Source organism: Anticarsia gemmatalis, chromosome 29 (assembly GCF_050436995.1).
Source record: "Anticarsia gemmatalis isolate Benzon Research Colony breed Stoneville strain chromosome 29, ilAntGemm2 primary, whole genome shotgun sequence".
Classification (NCBI taxonomy): Eukaryota; Metazoa; Arthropoda; class Insecta; order Lepidoptera; family Erebidae; genus Anticarsia; species Anticarsia gemmatalis.
This window is the reverse complement of record NC_134773.1, coordinates 4033099-4057959: the sequence shown is the minus strand read 5'-3', so window position 1 is coordinate 4057959 and position 24861 is coordinate 4033099. Positions and strand designations below refer to the sequence as shown.

General features: G+C 36.3%; 2 protein-coding genes across 4 annotated transcripts in view; both read left to right on the top strand.

Moving 5' to 3' along the window:
- Positions 1–3455, top strand: part of Brr2 (U5 small nuclear ribonucleoprotein l(3)72Ab) — a 51009-nt gene extending 47554 nt beyond the window's left edge. The window contains exons 39-42 of the mRNA XM_076132867.1: positions 519–653; positions 1965–2072; positions 2593–2685; positions 3252–3455. Coding sequence (XP_075988982.1) covers positions 519–653; positions 1965–2072; positions 2593–2685; positions 3252–3398 — 483 coding nt within the window. The 3' untranslated portion in view covers positions 3399–3455. The remainder of the gene's footprint in view (positions 1–518; positions 654–1964; positions 2073–2592; positions 2686–3251) is intronic.
- A 1105-nt stretch (positions 3456–4560) lies between these two features.
- LOC142985322 (luciferin 4-monooxygenase-like) lies at positions 4561–23750 on the top strand. 3 transcript variants are annotated; one of them, XM_076133425.1, is made up of 13 exons: positions 4561–4663; positions 5007–5286; positions 12835–12960; positions 14266–14473; positions 15475–15687; positions 16871–16985; positions 17915–18065; positions 18502–18647; positions 19482–19614; positions 20179–20260; positions 21588–21727; positions 22311–22481; positions 23083–23750. In XM_076133425.1, exons 2-13 carry the CDS (start codon positions 5224–5226, stop codon positions 23212–23214), a joined length of 1680 nt encoding a protein of 559 aa, XP_075989540.1. In that variant the 5' UTR covers positions 4561–4663; positions 5007–5223; the 3' UTR covers positions 23215–23750. The 3 variants fall into 3 exon arrangements, with proteins under 3 accessions (XP_075989540.1, XP_075989541.1, XP_075989542.1); XM_076133426.1 differs by having other exon boundaries at positions 4568–4663; positions 12831–12960; XM_076133427.1 differs by lacking the exons at positions 4561–4663; positions 5007–5286 and adding an exon at positions 9893–9950.
- The last annotated feature ends 1111 nt before the right edge of the window (positions 23751–24861 follow it).

Sequence of the window (24861 nt, the reverse complement as noted above, 5' to 3'; positions counted from 1 at the left end):
AGACGTAACACATCCGTAACACGTCTTCGTAGCTTACATCCGTAACACGTCTTCGTAGCTCACATCCGTACCTCGTCTTCGTAGCACACATCCGTAGCACGTCTTCCTAGCACACATCCGTAGCACGTCTTCGTAGAACACATCCGTAACACATCTTCGTAGCACACATACGTAACACATCCGTAACACGTCTTCGTAGCTTACATCCGTAACACGTCTTCGTAGCTCACATCCGTAACACGTTTTCGTAGCACACATCCGTAGCACTTCTTCGTAGCACACATCCGCAAGGTTTCTTTGCGATTTTTTCCTTCGCCGTTGGACAATTATTTCTAACTAGTTGTTCCTGAGATAAGCGCGTTCAAACAAACAAACAATCAAACAAACAAACAAACTCTTCAGCTTTATAATATTAGTATAGATATACACATAACTTCGAAGAGTGATTGGTGTGTTGCCTTTGCACCCATCCTAATAGGATGGGTCCAAATATTTTATTTTATATACGTATCCCACAGGGTGTGGAGACAGTGTTCGACGTGATGGAACTGGAGGACAACGCTCGCGCTAAACTGCTGCAGCTGTCACCGACGGAGATGGCCGACGTCGCGCGCTTCTGCAACAGATATCCCAACGTTGAACTTACTTATGAGGTCAGTACATTTATTTTATTAAATCAAAGATTGTCATAACTTTTAAACTCTCGCGTTGCATGTTTAATGTATAATAGAATACGGGAATTTAATTGTGTTCAGCCTGCGACCACGGCGAGTGCAACCTGCGCCGAAACGTTAGGCATTGTAAAGTAAAATGCGTGTTCGCGTTAATTCCCGTATTCTATTATACATTAAACCAAAGATTGGTCATCATAGTATAGAGACATTGCGTGTGATCCCGACCTACCTGTAGCTCGATTCTCTACAACCATCGACTACCGACAACCGAACTGTCATCGAGAAATTTTGTACGAAAATCTGATCAGCGCCTCTGCCGGGCGTCGTAGTAAATATTTTGGCAGTACATTCTAAATGTCAAAATTTCGATAGCTAGCAAGTTGTCGGTAGTCGATAGTGGTAGAGAATCGACGTACTGAGCTGCGGCCTTCACTAACTCCTTCCCCACAGCTGCAATTAAACACAGCCGAAAGGATCGATCCCTCAGGTTAAGCTACGCTTGCCAAGATTGGTATGTAGGTGGTAGACCATGTTGTTCATACCGAATTCCTTCGTGTTTCGAGAAGCACGTTAAATTGTGGGTCCCGGCTGTCATTTTCAAAGATTTTAAACAGTCGTTAACAGTAGTCAGAAGCTTGAAAGTCTGACAACCAGTCTTACCGAAGGGTATCGTGTTATCACTCTGTTGTGGAGGTCAGATAGACAGTCGCTGCATGTAAAATACTGGTATTCAGCTGCATCCGGTGAGACTGGAAGCCGACTACAACATAGTTGGAAGAAAGGCTAGACTGATGATGATATTTTTTAATGTTGCCTAGATTTTTAACTTTTGTCTACTTGCATACAAGACCTTACCACACTGTTTATTTAATAAAACTATTCTAATTAAGTATTACTTATTGTTCTTACTAGCTGACCCGCGCAACTTCGCTTGCGTCACGTAAGAGAGAGTGGGTCATAATTTTCCCCGTTTTTGTAACATTTTTCGTTACTACTCCGCTCTTAATGGCCGTAGCGTCATGACATATAGCCTATAACCTTCCTCGATAAATGGGCTATCTAATAGTGAAAGAATTTTTTAAATCGGACCAGTAGTTCCTGAGATTAGCGCGTTCAAACAAACAAACAAACTCTTAAGCTTTATAATATTAGTATAGATTATACCTTATTTGTTTACCTAACCTAACCTTCAATTTTCAATCGCGTTTAAGACCCGTTGTATTATAATATTATGTGTACTAGTCGCGAGAGTTTAAAAACGTTAATTTAAAAATATTCTTATATTTCCAGGTGAAGAATGAACGTCGCCTACGCGTCGGCAAGCCGATAGTGGTGGAAGTATCATTAGAACGAGAGGACGATATTGTCGGTCCTGTTATTGCGCCGTTCTTCCCGCAGGTGAGAGAACTACCATATTTATTACGTGTCTGAATTTAGTGTAGCTCCAATAACCTTCAGTTTCTGAGGTACTTTTAGCGGTACTTTATCTATTCAACAGCGTTTTTTAATAAGAGTTTAAATGCTATTGAATAGATAAACTACCGCTAAATGTACCTCAGAAACCGGACATAAATAGGATAGTTGATTCCCAGTGAAATCAGCTACTCTTTATGAAGAGGGCTTTCTTCTCTCTATGAAATGTCAAAGACATAATTTTAGTAGCTTTATGTGAAAGAATAACAAAAGTCCAATCATTACAAACTTTTGCAATTATAATATTAGTAGCATTTTATTTTGACTGCCTCTAAATACTGCTCTATAACTTTAGTGAACTGAATCGCATGTTTAATGTATAATATAATACGGGAATTTACGCGAACACGCATTTTACCTTAAAATGCCTAACGTTTCGGCGCAGGTTGCACTCGCCGTGGTCGTGGGCTGACTGCATATTAATGTGATGTTATTGTTGTAACAGAAACGCGAGGAAGGCTGGTGGGTGGTGATCGGGGACCCGAAGACGAACACCTTGCTGTCTATCAAGAGAGTCTCGCTTGCACGCAGCGCTAAGGTAACATACTTTATCTTTATTATTTTTATACTTATTGTGATACTAGCTGACCCGCGCAACTTCGCTTGCGTCACCGAAGAATATTATAAAACTGAAGAATTTGTTTGTTTGAACGCGCTAATCTCAGGTACTACTGGTTCGATTTGAAAAAATATCTCAGTGTAAGAAAGCCCATTTATCGAGGAAGGCTATAGGCTATATATCATCATGCTACGACGAAACGGAGCAGGAGCATCTCTGTGGCGCGGTCGGTAGTGTATCCTGACTGCTGATAGTGTTCGATTCGCGGGACAGGCAAAATTTTGGCGTTTTTTTTTTAATTTCTCAATAGTAGCCCGAAGTTTGGTAACGTAGTATATTACAATAGGCTTGCCCCCTATTACATGGAATTAATGTTAATCAATTAATGGCGAAACGTAAGTGTATTGCATACACCTTCGATGTGATATTGTGTATGTAAATGAAGCCAGGGAAGTTTATAAGGATCGTAGCAATTGGCCTACATCAGTAAGAATAAAGCCTGATTTTATGTATGTATGTATTTATGTATGTTATTTGCTTTCCAGGTGCGTCTAGATTTCGTTTGCGGCGCGGCTGGTCGTCACACGTACACGCTGTACTTCATGTCGGACGCGTATCTCGGCGCTGATCAGGAGTACCGCTTCACCGCAGACGTGGCTGAACAACACTCAGACTCTAGCGGCGAAGATTAGTTCAATAAGTTAATACAAATACAGATAATATGATAATAAATGTTTTCTTTGAAACAAGACTGTCGTTTTATTTATTAAATCTAGATATTTACTATGAAAAGCACTAATTAGCGTAACTATCCGAATTGTATATAAGATTTAAAATAAAATCATCAATATTTTTTGTTTGGCTCTTGTGCGTGTATTTATATTCAGTGTATTTTTTATTTTAGCGCCATCTAGTGTCAAATCAGGAAATACTTGTTTAGTGACTCGCCGCTAGATGGCATAGTTTTTGTTTATAGGAACAACGGATTTAAATTAAATCTCGTATCTCGCCAACAAGCTGTGTAGCTTGGCGAGGAGAATACATGTAAAACACTATTATTATTATTTACTATTTTGTATTATTATATGAATAAATGATTAAAAAAAAAAAAATTGTTAAACCGCTATCCACTAGATGGTGTTGCTATTTGTTTAAATCTGTTAGCTCGAAATCTGTTATCATCATATCAAATATAAGATTACGGATTATACATAATATAATCTATCATACTTATTACTCATCACAAAGTGAAAGACAATATTAGGTATAATCAATATAACGTTTGATAAGAAACGATTACCGGGTCGGACAAAGTACGTGTTCTTTTCTAATTTATACTAGAATATTTCTTAATAGTAGCATAATATGACAATAGGCCGGTCGGTCAATGATCTATGGGGGTTAAACTACCCTTGGTGCAGCCATTTCATAATAATACAGATAATAGGATAAAATAAATGCGTATAATGTAGTGGTATCTGAGTTGCGCGTCTCCGTCTTTCGGAGAGCGCGTAAAAAAATAAGTTTCCGGTTGTGATTAATTGAGTAATTGACCACAACCGGAAACGGCTTTTTGCGCCTTCTACGAAAGACGCTGTTTTGATTGTTGTCAAGTGCCTACTCACTTGACAACGGTCAAATCAGCTACTCTTTATGAAACGTCAAAAACACATTATAAGAAAAAAAAATAGTATAGTGACGTCATGATACCGTTCGAATCAAATGAGTGCTTAACAAAATGTTTCAGTCTGTAATAATTACAATTTCAACATTATTTATAAAAAAAATTACGTAGTCTAATCATTTTATATGAACCTTTTAAGGGTACAAGTTTAGTAATTTTTCATTAACCCAGTCAAGTACACATTTAAGAAAAGGCAAGGTTTGAACAATTTTGACACTAGTTTGTCCACTAACCATACGATAAAATAAAAAAGGCGTGATATTATTTATGAAGGTATGTTAATATTTCTTATTTAGACCACAGGTACCCTTTGACGTAAATAACTAAAAAAGTAACTACTTAATTACAAATTAACATTCTTAAATCTTGTATAAAGATAATATCTTCAACTCAGCAATAAAATTACTAATTTATTCGATAGCAGGTATATGTAAATAGGACATATTTATTTAAACTACCGACACAATAAATGTTTGCAAAATCTTTCACCACCAAACTGTCATGTTTATATGAGTTTAAACGCTATTGAATAGATAAACTACCGCTAAATGTACCTCAGAAACCGGACATTAGTCAGTCTAGCCTTTCTTCTAACTATGTTGGAGTCGGCTTCCAGTCTCACCGGATGCACCTGAATACCAGTATTTTACATGGAGCGACTGTCTATCGGACCTCCACAGCACAGTTACCTGGGTTATAACACTATACCCTTCGGTAAGACTGATTGTCAGACTTTCAAGCTTTTGACGACAGTCAAAGATATTTGAAAATGACAGCCGGGACCCACAATTGTACCTACATGCTTTCCGAAACACGGAGGAACTCGATATATCATGCTGCCGATGGTTGAAAAGACGCATCTAAGAAGAAGAAGAAGCAGAGAAAAGAATAAAAAGGTATTTATAAACACTATATTATATTGTTGTTAAACTGTTTGTAACTAGACAGCTGATAACACATACTTACAAGTAAATACATTCTTAATTAGATTAATTAACATCCAAACTTGACAGATACTTGTGCTCATCACACAAATATTTGTCCCGGGTGGAATTTGAACTCAAGCATTGAGCGTAGTGATTATTGTGACGAGGTGACCACGTTAACTACTGCATTTAACATCCTACTAATATTATAAATGCGAAAGTTTGTGAGAATGTATGTATGGGTGTATGTTTGATACTCTTTTATGCAAAATTAAATATTACTCAAGCGATTACGATGTTGGTATATATGTTACTGTAAAAGCCCGAACTGTGGTAAATCCTAAGATTTTCCGGTAATACCTAAGATTTACCAACTCTCAATGGTAAAAGTCCGAACAAGCCAGAGTTTGAAAAACTTTGTTACCATATATAAAAAAATCCTCCTTCATAACTATGTTTATAACTATGTCACGGTATAATTATATACCGTGACATAGTATAACTATGTCACGGTATAATTATATACCGTGACATAGTTATACAGAAGGAGTTTTGGGTAAAGCGACATGGGTAGGTTAGGTCAGAAGGTAAATCTTAGGTTATACCGGAAAATCTTAGGATTTACCACCGTTCAGGCTTTTACAGTAACATATAGATAGCAGAAGATCCAGAGTAACACATAGGCTACTTTTTATCGCGCGGTTCCCGAGGGATCGGGATTTACAAGGGAAGGGTTTCCACGCGGACGAAATCGCGGGCGGCCTCTAGTACATACATAAAATCACGCCTTATTCCCAAAGGGGTAGATAAAGACCAAAGAACGTCACTTGGTACGATCCTTACAAACTTCCCTTGCTATCACATACATACATGTTGTCATACAGGACCGTCGGTTACGAGTAGCACCTGACCTTTTTGTAACACATCACCGATATGATCTGTGTATGTGTTACTAGGGCGTCGCCTTCCATTTTCATTTAATTTTATAAACAGTAAATAAATATAATTTCTCACGATTCATTGTTTTCTTGAACATGAGTGTTTTAAGTAATTTATAAGCACAAAAAGTAATTGCGCAATTGATATAAAAATACCCTTTTATTTCTTTACACGGTTTTTATTAAAATTATAATAATCGACGAAATAATTATTACAATAAGAAACTGGAAAATTAAATTAATATTTTATTGTAATTTTTTAAAAAATCAGCTTCCGCGCTGGAAGACTTTTCAAAAGATTACTAACAGTTAACTGCACGTTTGGCGCAGTGCTTTAAGCGGTCACTTCGCCGCAATAACCGTAGCGCCGCGTGTGGTTCCAATCACACCCGGGACTAATATTTGTGATGAGCACAAGTATTTGTTCTGAGCCTGGTTGTTAATTTATCTATATAAGTATGTATTTACAAGTATATAAGTATGTTTATCAGTTATTTGGTTACAGTACAAGCTCAGCTTAGTTTGAAATCAAAAGACCGTTTGTGAGTTGTCCAATAATATTTATAATGTAAATAAAAAATAGTACATATGTTTGGGTTTAATGATATAAATACGTAAACAATGACATGACAAACAGGTCATTTGTTTTGACTATTATAACTAGTTCCTATTTACGTCAAGGCGTGTAAAAAGATTACAAGTTATGATAACAAAAAACACATTGTTTTAGTTGTTTTTCTAACTTTAACTAAATAAATCTTAATAATAATGTCTTAGATCAGTGATAGCCGAGTGGTATAAGTTGACACCTCTCACGCAAGTGGTCGCAGGTTCGAACCCGAGGCAACACACCAATGACTTTTCCAAGTTATGTGTGTATTAGAAATAATTATCACATGCTCCAACCGTGAAGGAAAACATCGTGAACCTTGCATGCCTAAAATTTGTTTCCCCAACCCGCACTTGGCCAGCGTGGTGGTCTCAAGGCCTGACCCGTCCGTCGTTTAGGAGGAGATCCTTGCCCGGCAGCGGGACAGTAATGGGTTCAATTTATTTATAATAATGTCTTATACAATTAACTAGATAAATATCTACAAACGTATACGTAACATCAAGCTTTTTATAGCCGAAGATGTAGGCAGAGGTGTAAAATACAGTCACGTTTCGCCATTAAGCGATCCTACAACTTTTGTACCATACTAACTATAATGCTCCAAATAGCTCTATCAATATACCTATGCCATTTTTATTTATTGGCACTTTTAAAAAAGTCCCAAAATGAATGATCGTTTTAGGGTCAAAAATTTAATTATATTCTTACACCTTTTCATAAGTTTCGATTAGGTATACATAAATGTCGGATATCCTATCTGATTGTTAAAATCTATACTAATATTATAAAGCTGAAGAGTTTGTTTGTTTGTTTGAACGCGCTAATCTCAGGAACTGGTCCGATTTTTAAAAAATATTTCATTGTTAGATAGCCCGTTTATCGAGTAAGGCTATAATCATCACGCTACGACCAATAGGATCAGAGTACCAGTAAAAAATGTTACAAAAACAGGGAAAATTATGACCCATTCGTGTGACGCAAGCGAAGATGCGTGGATCAGCTAGTGACATTATATTTTAAATGAAATCTACTGTCAAAATTTCGCCTAATAAACTAACTAGTACTTATTAATTATATCTTGTGAAACCCGTAAGCCCCTTTATAGTCCGTCTTAATCTGTCTGCTATCTATCTATCGTATGGTTAGTGGTCAACCTAGTGTCGAAATTGTTCAAACCCGAAAGGCCTTTGACGTGACTTACCGACTGTTATCTATTGACAACAACCGGGACCGACATTTTACGTGCCCTCCGAAGCACCGAAACGCTAGTTTAAATACCACTATGCGGTTACCCTTCTATAGAATGACAGCGCCAACGGTTACTTAACCCACAGATCGTTTACCGACCGGTGAGCACAACTAGCTATGAACTAAAAACAAATTGTAGTTTTAAAAACATGTGTCTTAATTGACCCTCAAATCATTTAATAACACATCAATAAAATTGAGAGTGATATAATTCAACAACTTAGTAGAGAGGCTTGTCAGTCTTGTATGCAAGGTTCGTGGAGGTATACAACATATAGAATTTATAACATCAGTGACTCGGCTTATACAGCTGACGGTGACCTCGTGTCAAAGTAAGGAAAAATAAAGAATTACTTTCAATCCCCTTTAAACCTCTTTTCCAAAATCACCGAAATACTTGTTTATTTATTTCAAGCGAAAACCTCAAATTTATATTTTTATTCTTCTAGATACGAAAATGACGAGCTTCCATACAAACTTTCATCCCCTATTTTATCCCCTTAGAGATTATTAAGAATCCTTTCTAAGGGGATGCCTACATCATAAAATGCATCCCTTGTCAAAATTTCATGTTTCTATCTTCTATAGTTTACGCTGTACGATGATTATTAGTCACTCCCGGATTCTGAATACGTTTAGCGGTAGTTTATCTAGTCAATATATATATAGTGTTTAAACTCATATAAAAACCGCTATTGAATAGTTAAACTACCGTTAAATGTACTCAGAAACCGGAGGTTAGTCAATTAGAAAACAGGACAAGTAATTTTTATGTAAGTATACGTAGATTGTAATCTAATCGCCATACTCATAAATATATATATGAAGTTATGAAAGACCCATAAAGAGTTTTGCTTCTTTCACTCCTTAGCGAAATGAAAAAGAGAAAACATAATTTAGTAGTTCTTTTACTAATATTTTAGTAGTTCTTTTACTAAAATAGGTTTATAGTGTGCTTATGAATAAGACCCTTATAAGAAGACAAATCTTGGATGGCAAGGCTTTGAACAAAGTTGTCTGACAATTCATGCGTCATCATCGCAAAATACGCCATAAGAATGACTACTTATATCGTCGGTATAATGGGAAAACTAAATAACTCAATATTTGAAGTTTTTAAAAATTCGCGATATCGCTACTGTTTTTATGTCACTACTAGCTGACCCGCGCAACTTCGCTTGCGTCCAATAAGAGAGAATGGGTGACAATTTTTCCCGTTTTTGTAACATTAATTACTGGATTACTGGTACTCTTCTCCTTTTGGTCGTAGCGTGATGATATATAGCCTATGTCCTTTCTTGGGTATTAATATATCTCCATACCAAATTTCATGCAAATTGGTTCAGTAGTTTAGGCGTGATTGAGTAGCAGACAGACAGAGTTACTTTCGCATTTATAATATTAGTAAGTATGGATTTTTGACATCACCAACAAATGGGAAACATTTTCACTGTCGACAATTTTATATGCTTTTATGTTTGCTCTCAATGTTATGATGGATCAATCTAATTTCCTTAATGAACCAAAAAAAAAATAAAAGTCAAAAACCAAGCTATCCGTTTCTACAAAAATGGTCATATTTTTAGATTGGATTAAGATATAGGAATATTTGTTAGACCAAAAGAAAGAATTTTGGGGATCACGAAAATAATAAAAGGTCAATTTGGCCAAAATCAGACTTATTTCGTTCTCCCATTATACCGACGATATACTGTAAATATAGCTATATACAAGTATATAGTCGGACAGATAATATCCTCATTCAAGATAAATAAGTGGCGAAGAACGTTGTGTTATTGTTATTATCAAATATTTATTATCTGTGTACATGACAAGTAAGTCGAATTTTTATTTATCATAGTACAAAGCAAAGTCGTTTCCCGCGTCCGTCCCTATCTTTATATATATAATTCTTCTGTAAGTGTGTATGTCACTGAACTTCTCTTAAACGACTGAACCGATTTTAATGAAATTTTTTGTGTGTGTTCAAGGGGATCTGAGAGTGGTTTAGATTCACAAAAAAAATATATATAAATTTCTCGCGTCACAGTTTTCGTTGCCATACTCCTCCGAAACGGCTTGACCGATTCTGTGAGCATATTGAGTAGGTCTGAGAATCGGCCAACATCTATTTTTAATACCCCTAAGTGACAATATTTTTTTTTTAATTTAGATGGCAAAACAACGTTTGCCGGGTCAGCTAGTGTATGCTTAAATCTTTAACCCCCGGTTTCTGAGTACATTTAGCGGTAGTTTATCTATTCTATAGTGTTTTTTATATGAATTTAAACGCTATTGAATAGATAAACTACCGCTAAATGTAACTCAGGAACCGGGGGTAAAAGTACGCAACGGATTTTGTTGTGGTTTTTTTTTATAAATTAGGTGATTAAAGATGAAGGTTTATGTGTAAAATAACTGTTTATATCGGGTGAAGCAGGGCGGGCCGCTCGTTTTATTATAAAGGTCCTGTATAACAACATGTATGTATGTGAATGAAGCAAGGGATGAAGTTTGTAAGGATCGTACCAAGTGACGTTTTTTTATTTACGACTTTCCATCAGAAATCTTGAAAATATCAGTGGTTTTCTAATACATTAAGTATGTTATTATACATATAAACCTTCCTCTTGAATCACTCTATTTATTTCTAAAAACTGCATCAAAATCCGTTCCGTAGTTTGAAAGATCTAAGCATACATACAGACATAGAGACAGACGCGGAAAACGACTTTGCTTTATACTATGTAATGATACGAACTATTTATCTAATTACTAACATTGTTATAGACGTGGCAATGACCATGAGTAATAAAAACCTTGATCTCCAATCAATTAAATTTAAACGGTAATTAAACAACGCTAACCTATTGTTAACTACGTCGCTACTAAAGATTACGCATGTAAACATAGCAATTTGTAAATATAAAAAACTTTTTGAACTCGCGCATGAAGAATCTTTTGAATTTATTCTTCTTCTTATCGTATGGTTAGTGGTCAACCTAGTGTCAAAGTTGTTCGAGCCCGAAAGACCTTTGACGACTTAACAACTGTTATCTTAATTAACAACAACTGGGATCGAATTTTCACGTGCCCTTCGAAGCACGGAGTCGCCCAGTTCTAGTACCATTGAGCGTCTAACCATCTATGGAATGTCCGCGTTAAGGATACTTAACCTACTGATCGTTTACCGACCGCTATATAAATAAATAAATAAATATTATTGCACAACTAACACACGGTCATTTGATTCCAAACTAAGCAGAGCTTGTACTGTAACCAAATAACTGATAGACATACTTATATACTTCTAAATACATACTTATATAGATACATTGACAAGCTCAGAACAGATACTCGTGCTCATCACACAAATATTTGTCCCGGGTGTGATTCGAACTCACCAAACGCGGCGCTACATACATATGTGTTTCGACTTATAAAAGCATATTTTGTCTTTAGGGTTTATTTTTAGGTATTCTCATTGGGTATAGTCGCCATTTTTGCATATAAAGGTCGGACCGGTCGTAGAGGTCGATAACTTTTTGGAAATATGAAGATGAACATATTATGCATTCTTTAGTTGTATGCTGCGTGCTAACGTAACCGTCAAACGGCAAAAGACTCAAATGACACTTAATTTTTTTTTTCATTCATTATCCATTCACTCATTCAATGAATGATTGCTTCCAGTAGTCTTCTATACTACTTAATATTATAAAGCTGAAGAGTTTGTTTGTTTGTTTGAACGCGCTAATTTCAGGAATTACTGGTACGAATTGAATTACTTTTGGATAGCCTATTTATTGAGGAAGGCTGTATAACATACACTATGACCAATTGGAGCAGAGTACCAGTGTGAAAAATGTTACAAAAACGGGGAAAATTATGACCTATTCTGTCTTATGTGACGCAAACGAAGTTGCGCGGATCAGCTAGTGCATCCATACAAAAGCATCCTCCCAAGGGATCACCTATAAACAACTTTGACACTAGGTTGACCACTAACCATACGATAAAAAAAATAATTTGCTATTTGTATTATTGTAGCTAAGACCGTATAAGATGATATGTACAAATTTCTAGATCTCGTTGATTTCCGTGGATATTTTGGATCCATTACAAACATTATTGTGACAATAACAAACACGAAAAAAAAACAATTTAGGGTAGTTGGTTTTAAAGTTATTTATGTGCCTAATACATTTTGATAATTCATTTAATAAAAATACTGTAGTTTTTTCTAATTTAATAATGATGTGTGTATTCGAAATAATGATCACTTGTTATAACGGTGAATGAAAACATCGTCATGAATGACATGTATGACAGTTGTTTAACATAGTTCTTGAAGGAATGCAAGGTTCCCATATTTGGCCAGCGTGGTGAACTTAAGGCCTAACCCTTCCTTAATTCCGGGAAGAAATCCTTGCCCAGCAGTGGGACAGTAATAACTTAAAACAAAATGAAAAGAAGCTCTCGCATTTTTCGTATATACTTATTAACAACTACAAATTTACTAGCTGACCCGGCAAACGTTGTTTTGCCATAAAATTTTTCAAAACTAATGGGCTATGAAAAATACATGTTGGCCAATTCTCAGACCTACTCAATATGCTCACAAAATTTCGTGAGAAACGGTCAAACCGTTGCGGAGGAGAAAGGTAACTGTCGTTGTGACATGGTTTTATTTAAAGATACTTATTTTGTTTTAGACAGTTGGCAGCCATGTTGAAAAACAAACTACACAAGTACGGGCCGGAAGATGGCAGAGTTCCCGCGCATTTGAACTTCGGGAAACATATATACGATAATATGGTCAAAAATAAACATATTACTGCTTTGGTAAGTTTAAAGATTAATTTAATTTGCATACTTGGTAACAAATACATCATCAGTCTAGTCTTTCTTTCAACTATGTTGGAGTCAGCTTCCAGTCTCACCGGATGCAGCTGAATACCAGTATTTTACATGCAACGACTGTCTATCTGACCTCCATATCTCAGTTACCTGACTGGTTGTCAGGCTTTCAAGCTTTTGACTCTCTTTCAAAAAGGCTTGTTAATGACGTGCCTTTCGAAAACACGGCGGAAAGATATGTGTAAAATATGGCCACCTATCCACAGACCAACCTCGGCAAGCGTAGTTTAACCTGAGATATCAATTCATGCTGCTGTTGTTACTCCGCCACGAGCTCCTTCCTTAGTTACAAAATACTATACAATGTACAGATAATAAAAAATATCTTTATTGACGTATTGGCTTAATAAATATTGCTTTTATTTATATCTTATGTACATCAATAAATACTATTTATTTATCGGTCAATGAATCTTTACGTAATATATTTTATCTATACTAATATAATAAAGCCGAAGAGTTTGTTTGTTTGTTTGATTGTTTGTTTGTTTGTTTGTTTGTTTGTTTGTTTGAACGCGCTAATCTCAGGAACTACTGGTCCGATTTGAAAAATTCTTTCAGTGTTAGATAGCCCATTTATCGAGGAAGGCTATAGGCTATATAACATCACGCTACGGTCATTAGGAGCGGAGTAGCAACGAAAAATGTTACAAAAACGGGGAAAATTTTGACCCGTTCTCTTAGGTGACGCAAGCGAAGTTGCGCGGGTCAGCTAGTTATGATATATTACGCTGTGTTATAAAACAAAGTCCAACCATGTCTGTCTGCCTGTCTGCGATTAACTCAAAAACCACTAAACAGTTGTTCATTAGGGAAATATTCAACGTTCAGTATTTAAAGTAGTTTATAGTAGCATTCTTACCGAAGGGTATCGTGTTATAACCCAGGTAACTATGTTATGGAGGACCGATAGACAGTCGCTACATGTAGAATACTGGTATTCAGCTGCATCCGGTGAGACTGGAAGCCGGCTCCAACATAGTTGGAAAAAAGCAAGCTTCTGACTACTGTTAACGACTGTCAAAGTTCTTCGAAAATGATAGCCGAGACCCACAATTCAACGTGCCCTCCGAAACACGGAGAAACTCGATATGTGTAAGATTGGTTACCCATTCCACAGATCAACCTCGGCAAGCGTGGCTTAACCTTAGAGATCGATCCGCGCGGCTGTCGTAAACTAAGCCACGAGCTCCTCAATTTAAAGTAATATAATTTACTATCCTATTTCAGATAAACGCCGAAAACAATTCTACTATGACATATGAAGAGTTAGCGCAAAAGACAGTGGATGTTGCTCTCTCCCTCGCACGTATAGGGGTTAGAAAGGGAGATGTAGTGTGCATTTGTAGTGAAAAACGATTTGAGGTGCTACCTACAATTTTGGGAATTATGTGTGCCGGAGCGACTTTTGCGCCGACTGATTTGACGTATGGAGAATGTAAGTATGGCCGCCAAAAACAACAATTTCAATCTATACTAATCAATACTAATATTATAAAGCTGAAGAGTTTGTTTGTTTGTTTGTTTGAACGCGCTAAACTCAGGAACTACGGGTCCGATTTGAAAAATTCTTTCAGTGTTAGATAGTCCATTTATCGAGGAAGGCTATAGGCTATATATCATCACGCTACGACCAATAGGAGCAGAGTACCAGTAAAAAAGTTTCAAAAACGAGGGAAAAAATCACCCATTCTCTTATGTGGCGCAAGCGAAGACGCGCGGGTCAGCTAGTACTTCATAATCGTCATAGGCGCCCATAGCCAGTTGCGCTCACCGGTCGGTAAACGATCTGTGGGTTAAATAACACTTGGCGCGGTCATTCCATAGATGGGTGATCGCATAGTAGTATTTGAACTGGGCGTCTCCGCGCTTCGGAGGGCACGTAAAAGGTCGGTCCCGGTTGTTGTCTACTTAGATAAATAATAATAAATAATAAATATTTTTGGACAACTCACACACGGTCATTTGATTCCAAACTAAGCAGAGCTTGTACTATGGTAACCAAATAACTGATAAACATACTTATATACTTCTAAATATATACTTATATAGATAATTTGACAACCAGGCTCAGAACAAATATTCGTGCTCATCACACAAAGATTTGTCCCGGGTAGGATTCGAACCCACCACACGCGGCGCTACGGTTGTTGCGGCGAGGTGACCGCTTAAACCACTACGCCAAACGTGCAGTTAGATAACAGTCGTTAAGCCATGTCAAAGGCCTTATAAAGGGTACAAAAAAAATGCTCTTTGTGTTTTAAAAATAAAATAGAAGATATTATTTTGTTACTAATAAATCAAAAATATATGGTATGGTTATAGTGTTAAGTCTGGTTGAAGTTGTGGCGATGTATTTTGAGCTAACTACACTATTGTATTATTAGTGCGACACATAGGTAAAATACTTTTTACCACGGAAACTATTTCTTTTTACAGTTTCGCTTCTCCATCGTCTGAAAATTGCTCGCCCGAAAGTGATGTTTTGCTCTCTACCTGCATATGAAACTCATAAAGCTACGTTTAAATCAGCAAGTACGATTGAAAACTACATATTATATGATGGACCGGAACAAAATGGCGTCTTGCTATTCGGAGAATTTTTGACAGAAACTGCAAAATTAGAGGAATTTCAACCGGTGCCTGTAAATGGTATGTTATTTTTTTTTTTATTTATTGTACTTTTACAATTTATCTTAATCTATTAACTATTTTATACTCGCCAAACTTACTAGTTTAACGGCGAGAATGCGCTCTTACTGACTAACATGACATACTTAAATAACTAAACAAACAATAATCAGGGAATTAAAAGAAAATAATAAATATCAACAAAAAAAACTAAAAACATTTAAACCAACAAAATTAAAAAAACATAAAATAATGCTTCTTATAATGTAAGTGGGTAGTTATTAGGAACTTTATATAATAATATATTATGTACTAGCTGACCCGCGCAACTTCGCTTGCGTCCAATAAGAGAGAATGGGTGAAATTTTTCCCCGGTTTTGTAACATTTTTTACTGGTACTCTGCTCCTTTTGGTCGTAGCGTGATGATATATAGCCTATGTCCTTTCTCGGCTATCAAAGTATCTCTATACCAAATTTCATGCAAATTGGTTCAGTAGTTTAGGCGTGATTGAGTAGCAGACAGACAGACAGACAGAGTTACTTTCGCATTTATAATATTAGTATGGATGTATAAATGAAGCTTGATACACACATATTCGGTTCGGCAATAATACACGAACGACTAGGCTCACTTATTCGACTTGTGCCGTTCGGATTCAACCACACATATTCGGTTTTGCCGAATGTCGAATATGTGTGTAGCAAGCTTGACTTTTACAAACATACATACATTACATACTTACAAATAATGGTCATAAAGACCAAAAAACTATACTTAATAATAATAGAAATGCGAATATCTGTATTTTATGCTTTCACGACAAAACTGAAACGATTTTGATGCTTAGCTTGAAGATTGTTGAAAATCTGGCTTTAGTCTATAATTCTACCTACCTTCTTTTCTGTCTACATGTATGTTTAATGATCTACTTACGGGATGGTCTATTGGTTTACCAGGTCTACTTAACTCGAATCCGACTAATTTGCTTGACATTTTTTTTTTAGTCTTATTGTATTGAATATATTAGGTACTAGTCTGCTGGTCTTATGGTCTACTTGTCTATTGATGTACTAGTCCATAAGTCTACTAGTCTATTAATCTACTAGTCTACTGTCCTTTTCAACTACTCACTACATCTACCAATAATTTTCAAATATACAGTAAAACTATTACTTATTATCAATTTCTCCAATTATTTCCAGGTTGGGAAGACCACGCGTTCATGGTATTCTCATCAGGCACCACAGGACTGTCCAAGGGAATCCCGGTCACCCATCTAGCTTTCTTACTGAACTCACAATGTATTGTGAGAGATGAGTAAGTATGAAATAAGTTATTTAACATAGGGCACTATTTATTCGACGCATAGGGCACGCTCCAGTTTCTTATCCTTTTATTTTTTTATTTCGTTTAAGATTTTGTATACATAATAGTAATTTGTAAATATTCTTATGTAAATAATAATTTCACCTAAATTAATAAATTACTACTTTCATCTATAAAAAAGAAGTTATTAACTGCACGTTTGTCTGTGTGGTTAACGTGGTCACCTCGCCGCAATAACCGTAGCGCCGCGTGTGGTTCCATTTCATGACGAAGACGTTACATGGTAGAATTTTCCTGGTAGATTTCATGATGATGACGTCACATGGTAAATTTCACCCCTAAAGGAATAAAATAGGAGGTGAAAGTTTGTATAAATCTTCTTAGATTTTCTACTGACTGATTTGAAATTAACCTAAATTCAAAAATAGGATACTTTTTTCTACGGGAAACGTTTTCACGCGGACGCAGTCGCGGGCGGAAGCCAGTTACTTGATAAACATACATAACTACCTACTTTTAAATACATATACTCATACATTATTATACAAATATATTAATAAGCAGGCTCAGAACAGATACTCGTGCTCATCACACAAATATTAGTCCCGGGTGTGATTGGAACCACTCGCGACGCTACGGTTATTGCGGCGAGGTGACAGGGAATTTATAGATAACTAGCTTTTACCCGCGACTTCGTCCGCCACCCGTATTTTCCCATGGGAATGCGTCTTTATCCCGAGGTAAAAAGTAGCCTATGTCCTTTCTCGTCTATCAAAATATCTCCATACCAAATTTCATGCAAATTGGTTCAGTAGTTTAGACGTGATTGAGTAGCAGACAGACAGACAGACAGAGTTACTTTCGCATTTATAATATTAGTATGGATTAAGTACGTAAGTCAATTATTTTTTCTTTTCCAGGAGCCATGACGTCTCAATACTGAACACTCGGGAGTGGTATTATACATACGGTCTTATGTACACATTGTCGTGTCTGAGAGTATGTGCTACTATTGTATATAACATCAACCCGAGCGTGGAAAACATGCTTTACGCCGTGGATAAGTATAAGGTACGGTCTATTCGTCTACTTGTCTACTCGTCAACTAAGTAAATTTATTTATTTTTCTACGGCGTTTTATTATGTTCATAAGACTATTTACAAAATATATAATTTACATACTTTTTGAAAAAATTGAACACTACTATATTTACAAATACAAAAACATATAAAAACTAAAAACGGGAAGCGGGCTACCCATCTTAATACTTCTCCACATCGCTATCCATCGGGAATGTTCCCAGAATGCTGGCAGCATGTCAGACGGCGCGCACTTCGCTCACGTTTTCTTCGCGGGCTTGACAGATGAGCGCGCGCTCTTTCCTTTGTTGTTTCACGCGCGAAATAGCATGTGTGTAAAGGCACCTATTGTTTAATAATCTTTGTCCCAAGTAAATTCTAGCATTCTAGTCAAGGGAATTGTGAACTACCTCTGTTTTTCTTCTAGATTAAAGGTATCCAAATGGCTCCGTCCACCATAACGGAGCTGATCAAGAGCTCTGTCCTGGACAAGTACGACGTGTCCTCCGTGGAGTGGATGGTGTCCTCCAGCACTCCCATCAGGAAGGAAGCCATCGATGCTATCAAAAAGAGGTAGGGTTATTTTTATAGTACATCAATGTCCTATAAAGTACTAAATTGGACTTTTTTATTTTATATTAAACTAGCTTTTGCTCACAACTTTGCCCCGTATGAATAGTAGTAGTTTTCTGAGATAAATATAGTATGCTATATGTTAATACAAGTTTTAACTATCTTACTACCAAATATCATTAAAATCTGTTTTGTAGTTTCTGCGTGATTGAGTTACATACATTACACCAGACTTTCGCATAAATTTATAATATTTAAATTTATAGAATAAAGTCCCTTCACCGTAATTGTCACTGTTCGGGATAGTACATAAACAAATTTGCTTGGAATTTTCAACAATAGATGGAGTGATTCTAAAGAACGATGTTCTTTTGTTAAAGATATCTTCGCAAAACCGAGGCGAGTCGCTAGTAAATTAAATCAAATCAAAATCAAAATAATTTAGGTCAAGTGCTGACACTTATGATAGTCAATGATACAGAGAGTGAATTTACCGCCAGTTCGGAAAGTAGGGCCAATGAGAAGAGCTGCCAACAAACTCTTAAAATTAATGAAATATCATTATAATTTCAGAGAAAGTTAATAAAGAAAGATTGAGATTGAGAAAAATTGAGAATATTATTAAAATCCATACTAATATTATAAATGCGAAAGTAACTCTGTCTGTCTGCTACTCAATTACGCCTAAACTACTAAACCAATCTGCATGAAATTTGGTATGGAGATATTTTGATACCCGAGAAAGGACATAGGCCTCTTTTTACCCCGGGAAAATGGGAAAAGTCAGGTAGCGGACGAAGTCGCGGGTAAAAGCTAGTATCATTATAATTTCAGGATGCCGAACCTGAAAAATGTTCTACAATTGTACGGGATGTCTGAAGGAGGTAGTATTACAAGTGAGATAGGCGCTCCTCTCGGCTGCCGGCCCGGTAGTTCTGGCGTCGCCTGCCTCGGCTTCGAGATCAAAGTAAGTTAGCATTACTTAATACTTAATAGTAAACGTTAGTTAACTTTGGTAGTTGAATAATAATAGCCATGCGGATCGATCTCCGAGGTTAAGCTACGCTTGCCGAAGTTGTTCTATGGATGGGTGACCATCTTGCACATTATCTGAGCATTGTACTTCTTACTAAGAAATGAGCTCGTGGTTAAGAAACAAGAGGCTCACTGATATTCTCTCAGGTCAGTCTACACTTGCTGAGGATGGATGACCATATTATACATATCGAGGTCCTCCGTCTTCGGAAGGCACGTTAAATTGTGGTTTCCGGCTGTCATTTTCAAAGATCTTTGACAGTCGTTAACAGTAGTCAGAAGCTTGAAAGTCTGACAACCATTCTTACCGAAGGGTATCGTGTTATAACCCAGGTTAATGGGTTGTGGAGGTCAGACTGACAGTCGCTGCATGTAAAACACTGGTATTCAGCTGTGTCCGGTGAGACTGGAAGCTGACTCCAACATAATTGAAAGAAAGGCTAGACTGATGATTTAAAGATGAGTTATTATTATTTTTTATTAATTATATTTTCAGGTGGTAGACATAGATACCAGAGAGTCCTTGGGACCCAATCAACGAGGTGAAATCTGTTACAAAGGACCCAGTGTAATGAAAGGTTTGCATGAATAAATATAATAAAGAAATATTGTTGGACAACTCACACACGGTCATTTGATTCCAAACTAAGCAGAGCTTGTACTATGGTAACCAAATAACTGATAAACTTACTTATATACTTCTAAATACATACTTATATAGATAAATTAACAACCAGGCTCAGAACAAATAGTCGTGCTCATCACACAAAGATTTGTCCCGGGTAGGATTCGAACCCACCACACGCGGCGCTACGGTTAATATATATTTAACTAGCTGACCCGCGCAACTTCGCTTGCGTCACATAAGAGAATCATAATTTTCCCCGTTTTTGTAACATTTTTCACTGGTACTCTGCTCCTATTGGTCGTAGCGTGATGATATATAGCCTATAGCCTTCCTCGATAAATGGCTTATCTAACACTGAAAGAATTTTTCAAATCGGACCAGTAGTTCCCGAGATTAGCGCGTTCAAACAAACAAACAAACTCTTCAGCTTTATAATATTAGTATAGATTAGTATAGATTTTATTAAGAAAAGCATGTTTCCTTTCAATATTTATGATAATATTTATATTGGTTTCTCTAAATAATAGACTTTCGAAAAATAAAGATTGTCAATTCGATTTCATATATTTTACGTTAATTAGCTATTTTTTTTTTTATTGAGTAGACCGATTTTGAAGCGACTGCTAAATAAATAAATTGCAAAATGAATTGGGAACTTGACTGGGTTAACGAAAAATTTTTTTTACTTGTTCTCGTAACAGGTTGATCTAAAATGCTCAGACTACGTTTTTTTTTTGTAAATAATTTATTAAACACTGATTTGATTCATGATTCATAAAAAGTAACTGATTTGACTGGTAAGTGGTAGTCAAGTACTCAATTGACTAAGCGCCTTGGGTACGTGACAACAGTCAAATCAGCTACTCTTTAAGAAATATTAGAGAATAAATATAAATATATATAAAATACGGTTTATTGGCGGTAAAGTCGTATTTTCGTTGGTATCAAAATAATGAGGACTCAATAAAATGTTTCAGTTTGTAATAAATACAATTTCAACATTATTAACGAAAAAATAACGTAGCCATGTTAGATGACCGTTTTCCCAGTACAAGTTTATAATTTTTTCGTAAACTACCCAATGAACACTTTTTCCCAAGTTTTCGTGCTAGACTTAATTAACATGTTTTTTTTTTTCTGTGAAATCGTGGTGCTCTAAAAGTTGATATTTGACTTCGAAGTAGTTTATTTCCCGCCATGTTATGTGTCATCACCTGTTGTCCGGTTACAGCACAAGTTCTGCTTAGTTTGTAATCATATTTATTTTATCGTTTTAGCGTATTTGGACAACGTGAACCCGGACTGCAAGGATTCAGAGGGTTTCTTTAAAACCGGTGATGTGGGATATTATGATGATGAAGGATACTTCTACATAGTAAACAGGATTAAAGAGCTTATCAAATATAATGATATCTCGGTAAGTATATCTAAGTCTCTCCAGCTTTATGTGTACTAGTCGCGAGAGTTTAAAAACATTAATCTCGGTAAGTACCTACACCGTACTATTCACTCACTAATTAGGTATCTATACAAATAATAAAATAACAAAAAAGTGTGTCTATATTAATTTAAGCATTTACAAAATAAAAGTAGGTAGGTACCTAGTAATAATTGTCGGGAAAAAATCCGTTTGCTTGTCTGAAAAATGTATTTTTCTAAGACTTCTAAAGATATTCATGCAATAAATAAAAAATGATTGCGATATGACTTGCCAAGGACTTGGAAATGGCTGCATTTTGCATTTAAAAAATAACTGATAAAACATATTTAGTATGATTAAAAACAAAGTCAGCTTCAAATGCAATAATGTCAATCCACATAAGTTCATTGAAATATAAGAAAGTGATTTTCATTGCCATGTAATGAGTTCATAAATGTTTCAGTCAGCAATAATTTCAACATGCTTACGTAAGAAATTGATAGATCAACATTTTTAATAAACCTTTTACGAGCACAAGTTTAATATTTTTTCATTGACCCAATCAACTGCCTTATTCCAGGTGCCTCCAGCGGAATTCGAAGCGGTCCTCCATCAGCACCCGGCGGTGCGCGAGGCAGGCGTCGTGGGGCTCCCGCACCCGGACCACGGGGAGGCTCCCGTCGCGTTCATAGCGTTGCAGCCGGGAGCTGTAGCCACGGAACAAGAACTTGTTGAATATCTACATGAAAGAGTAAGTATTGACCTTTGAATACATACAAAAACCGCAATTTAAATGCTAATTACATACGTAGTTAATATTAAATTCTCTACATGTGAAGGAGTAAAACAGTAACTCCACTTTTTTGAAAAATGCTTCTTGCACCATTCAAATCGCGAGGTCCGGTTCCACTTAATTGTATATGACATTAAATCCACTAATGTCTAACTGGTAAAGGACCTCAAAAGGCCATAAGATTATTTACCTGTACGCTTTTTTGTTTTTTATTTCAATGATGTTCCTCTCAGGTACAGCATTGTACATTCATGAATTTTCCTAAAATTACTATGCATGTCAAATTGTTAACGCCATCTAGCGGCGTGTAGCGTCTTCTTAGATTTTGTATGTTTTGTTAAGATTTAAAAAATATTGTAAACTGTCTGACTTGGCGAACTTCTTGGCATGGTCTATCCAGATGATTAATTAACTTTTTTGTCATGCAATTTTTTGCCCAGTGCGGTGGACTCAAGACCTAACCTTCGTTGGAAAGAACACTCTTGCCCAGGAGTGGGATAATAACAGGTAAGAAAAAACCTTTCACATTACTTTAACCACATTTTTTTCTATATTTCAGGTGACATACAGAATGCGGCTGGCTGGGGGAGTCAGATTTATCGACAAACTACCCCGAGGCGCCGGCGACAAACTGAACAGACAAGAATTGAAGAATATGCTGCAAAAAACGCCACAAATTAATGGACATTAAAATACAAATTAATTATTAATCATAATATTATAATGTAACGGGTCTTAAACGCGCTTTAAACAAAACAGTGCGGAATTTAATTGTCAGCGTCGAAAATACGTATTTACAATGGCCACCTTTACACATAGACTCTATCGCTCGCGCGATTGTTGTTTCATGCGCGATAGTGTGTGTGTAAAGCGGGCTATTAGCCAGCCCCACACACACTATTGCACGAATTTAGGAGCTTACAGGAATACGCGCGGGAAAGTAACGCGCTGTACGCTCGCGATTTACTTCGCGGGCTTGACAGATGAGCGCGGCGCGTGCTCTTTTCCTTTTATACGCGCGCTCTTTTATGCGCGATAGAGTGTGTGTGTAAAGGTGGCTATTGGTAGGTTCAACATAGCAATAAAGTCTGTATTATGATAGTTTTATATTTTTTAAGCTTGATGTTTCTATGTATGGATTACGGTGCGTATTATTGTGTGTCGGATGATCTTGTTTTTATATTTATTATTCATAAGAAAAATAATAAAATAAATATATTTTTATAACACTGTATTTTATTGTCTCCTGCGTTTCACCTTCACGTAAAACATATTGTGTCGAAGTCGAGAAAATATTATCATATTAGTAACACTATTTATAACTGAAGAATAGCTGAACCGATTTGGCTGAAAATTGGTAGAGAGGTAGCTTAGAACCTGACGTGGAGAAAGTTAAATGTACCAGAATCGCATAAATTGCAAAGAGATCTCTTGCAAATAATTCCTTTGTTCGGGTCGTAAGCAAAGTTTCATGTACCAGGAGTGCATAACTCGCAAAGAGATCTCTTGAAATAATCAGTGTGTCAGTATGTTAGAGTCGCCGGCTGAGTTTCATGTACCAGGATCGCATAGCTTGCGAAGAGGTCTCTTGAATTTTGCAATTTAGTAGCGACATCTGTCGTGCAGTAGCTGAATCAATCCATACTAATATTATAAATGCGAAAGTAACTCTGTCTGTCTGTCTGTCTGTCTGTCTGTGTGCTACTCAATCACGCCTAAACTACTGAACCAATTTGCATGAAATTTGGTATGGAGATATTTTGATACCCGAGAAAGGACATAGGCTACTTTTTACCCCGGGAAAATGACGCATTTCCCGGAAAAATTCAGGTGGCGATCGAAGTCGCGAATAATCAATATTATAATGACATTAAATTAACAAAATTCCGTTGTCATGGCAACTGTTTTAATGGTAGATATGCCTTAGCGCGACTTCGTTATATTAAGAGATATAAATAATTTTAAGAATATTTTTCGTGAAAAAAAGCATATTTTATATCATTACGCTACGACTAATAGGAGCAGAGTAACAGTAAAAAAGTGTTACAAAAACGTAGAAAATTGACTCATTCTCTCTTATGTGACGCAAGCGAAGCTGCGCGGGTCAGCTAGTACAATAATATATTGAATGGTTATAGTATTAATTCAGCTACTATTCCCGATAGATGTCGCAAAACTTAAACTGGCTACGATTTTTATTTAAAAAGACCTCCTTGCAAGTTATGCGATCCTAGTACCCTGGTACTCAAATGTGTTGCCAAGCGTTTAACACAAGAACGACTCAACCAATTCGACTTATTATTTTTGTAAAATTTTAAGAATGAATAATTAATTAGTT

Excerpts from the sequence above, each read along its gene's own strand:
- LOC142985322 (XM_076133425.1), top strand. The coding sequence starts at position 5,224 with ATGCTGCCGATGGTTGAAAAGACGCATCTAAGAAGAAGAAGAAGCAGA. Across the intron at positions 12,961-14,265 it reads ATAAACATATTACTGCTTTG|ATAAACGCCGAAAACAATTC; the intron begins GTAAGTTTAAAG and ends ATCCTATTTCAG. Across the intron at positions 21,728-22,310 it reads TCAAATATAATGATATCTCG|GTGCCTCCAGCGGAATTCGA; the intron begins GTAAGTATATCT and ends GCCTTATTCCAG.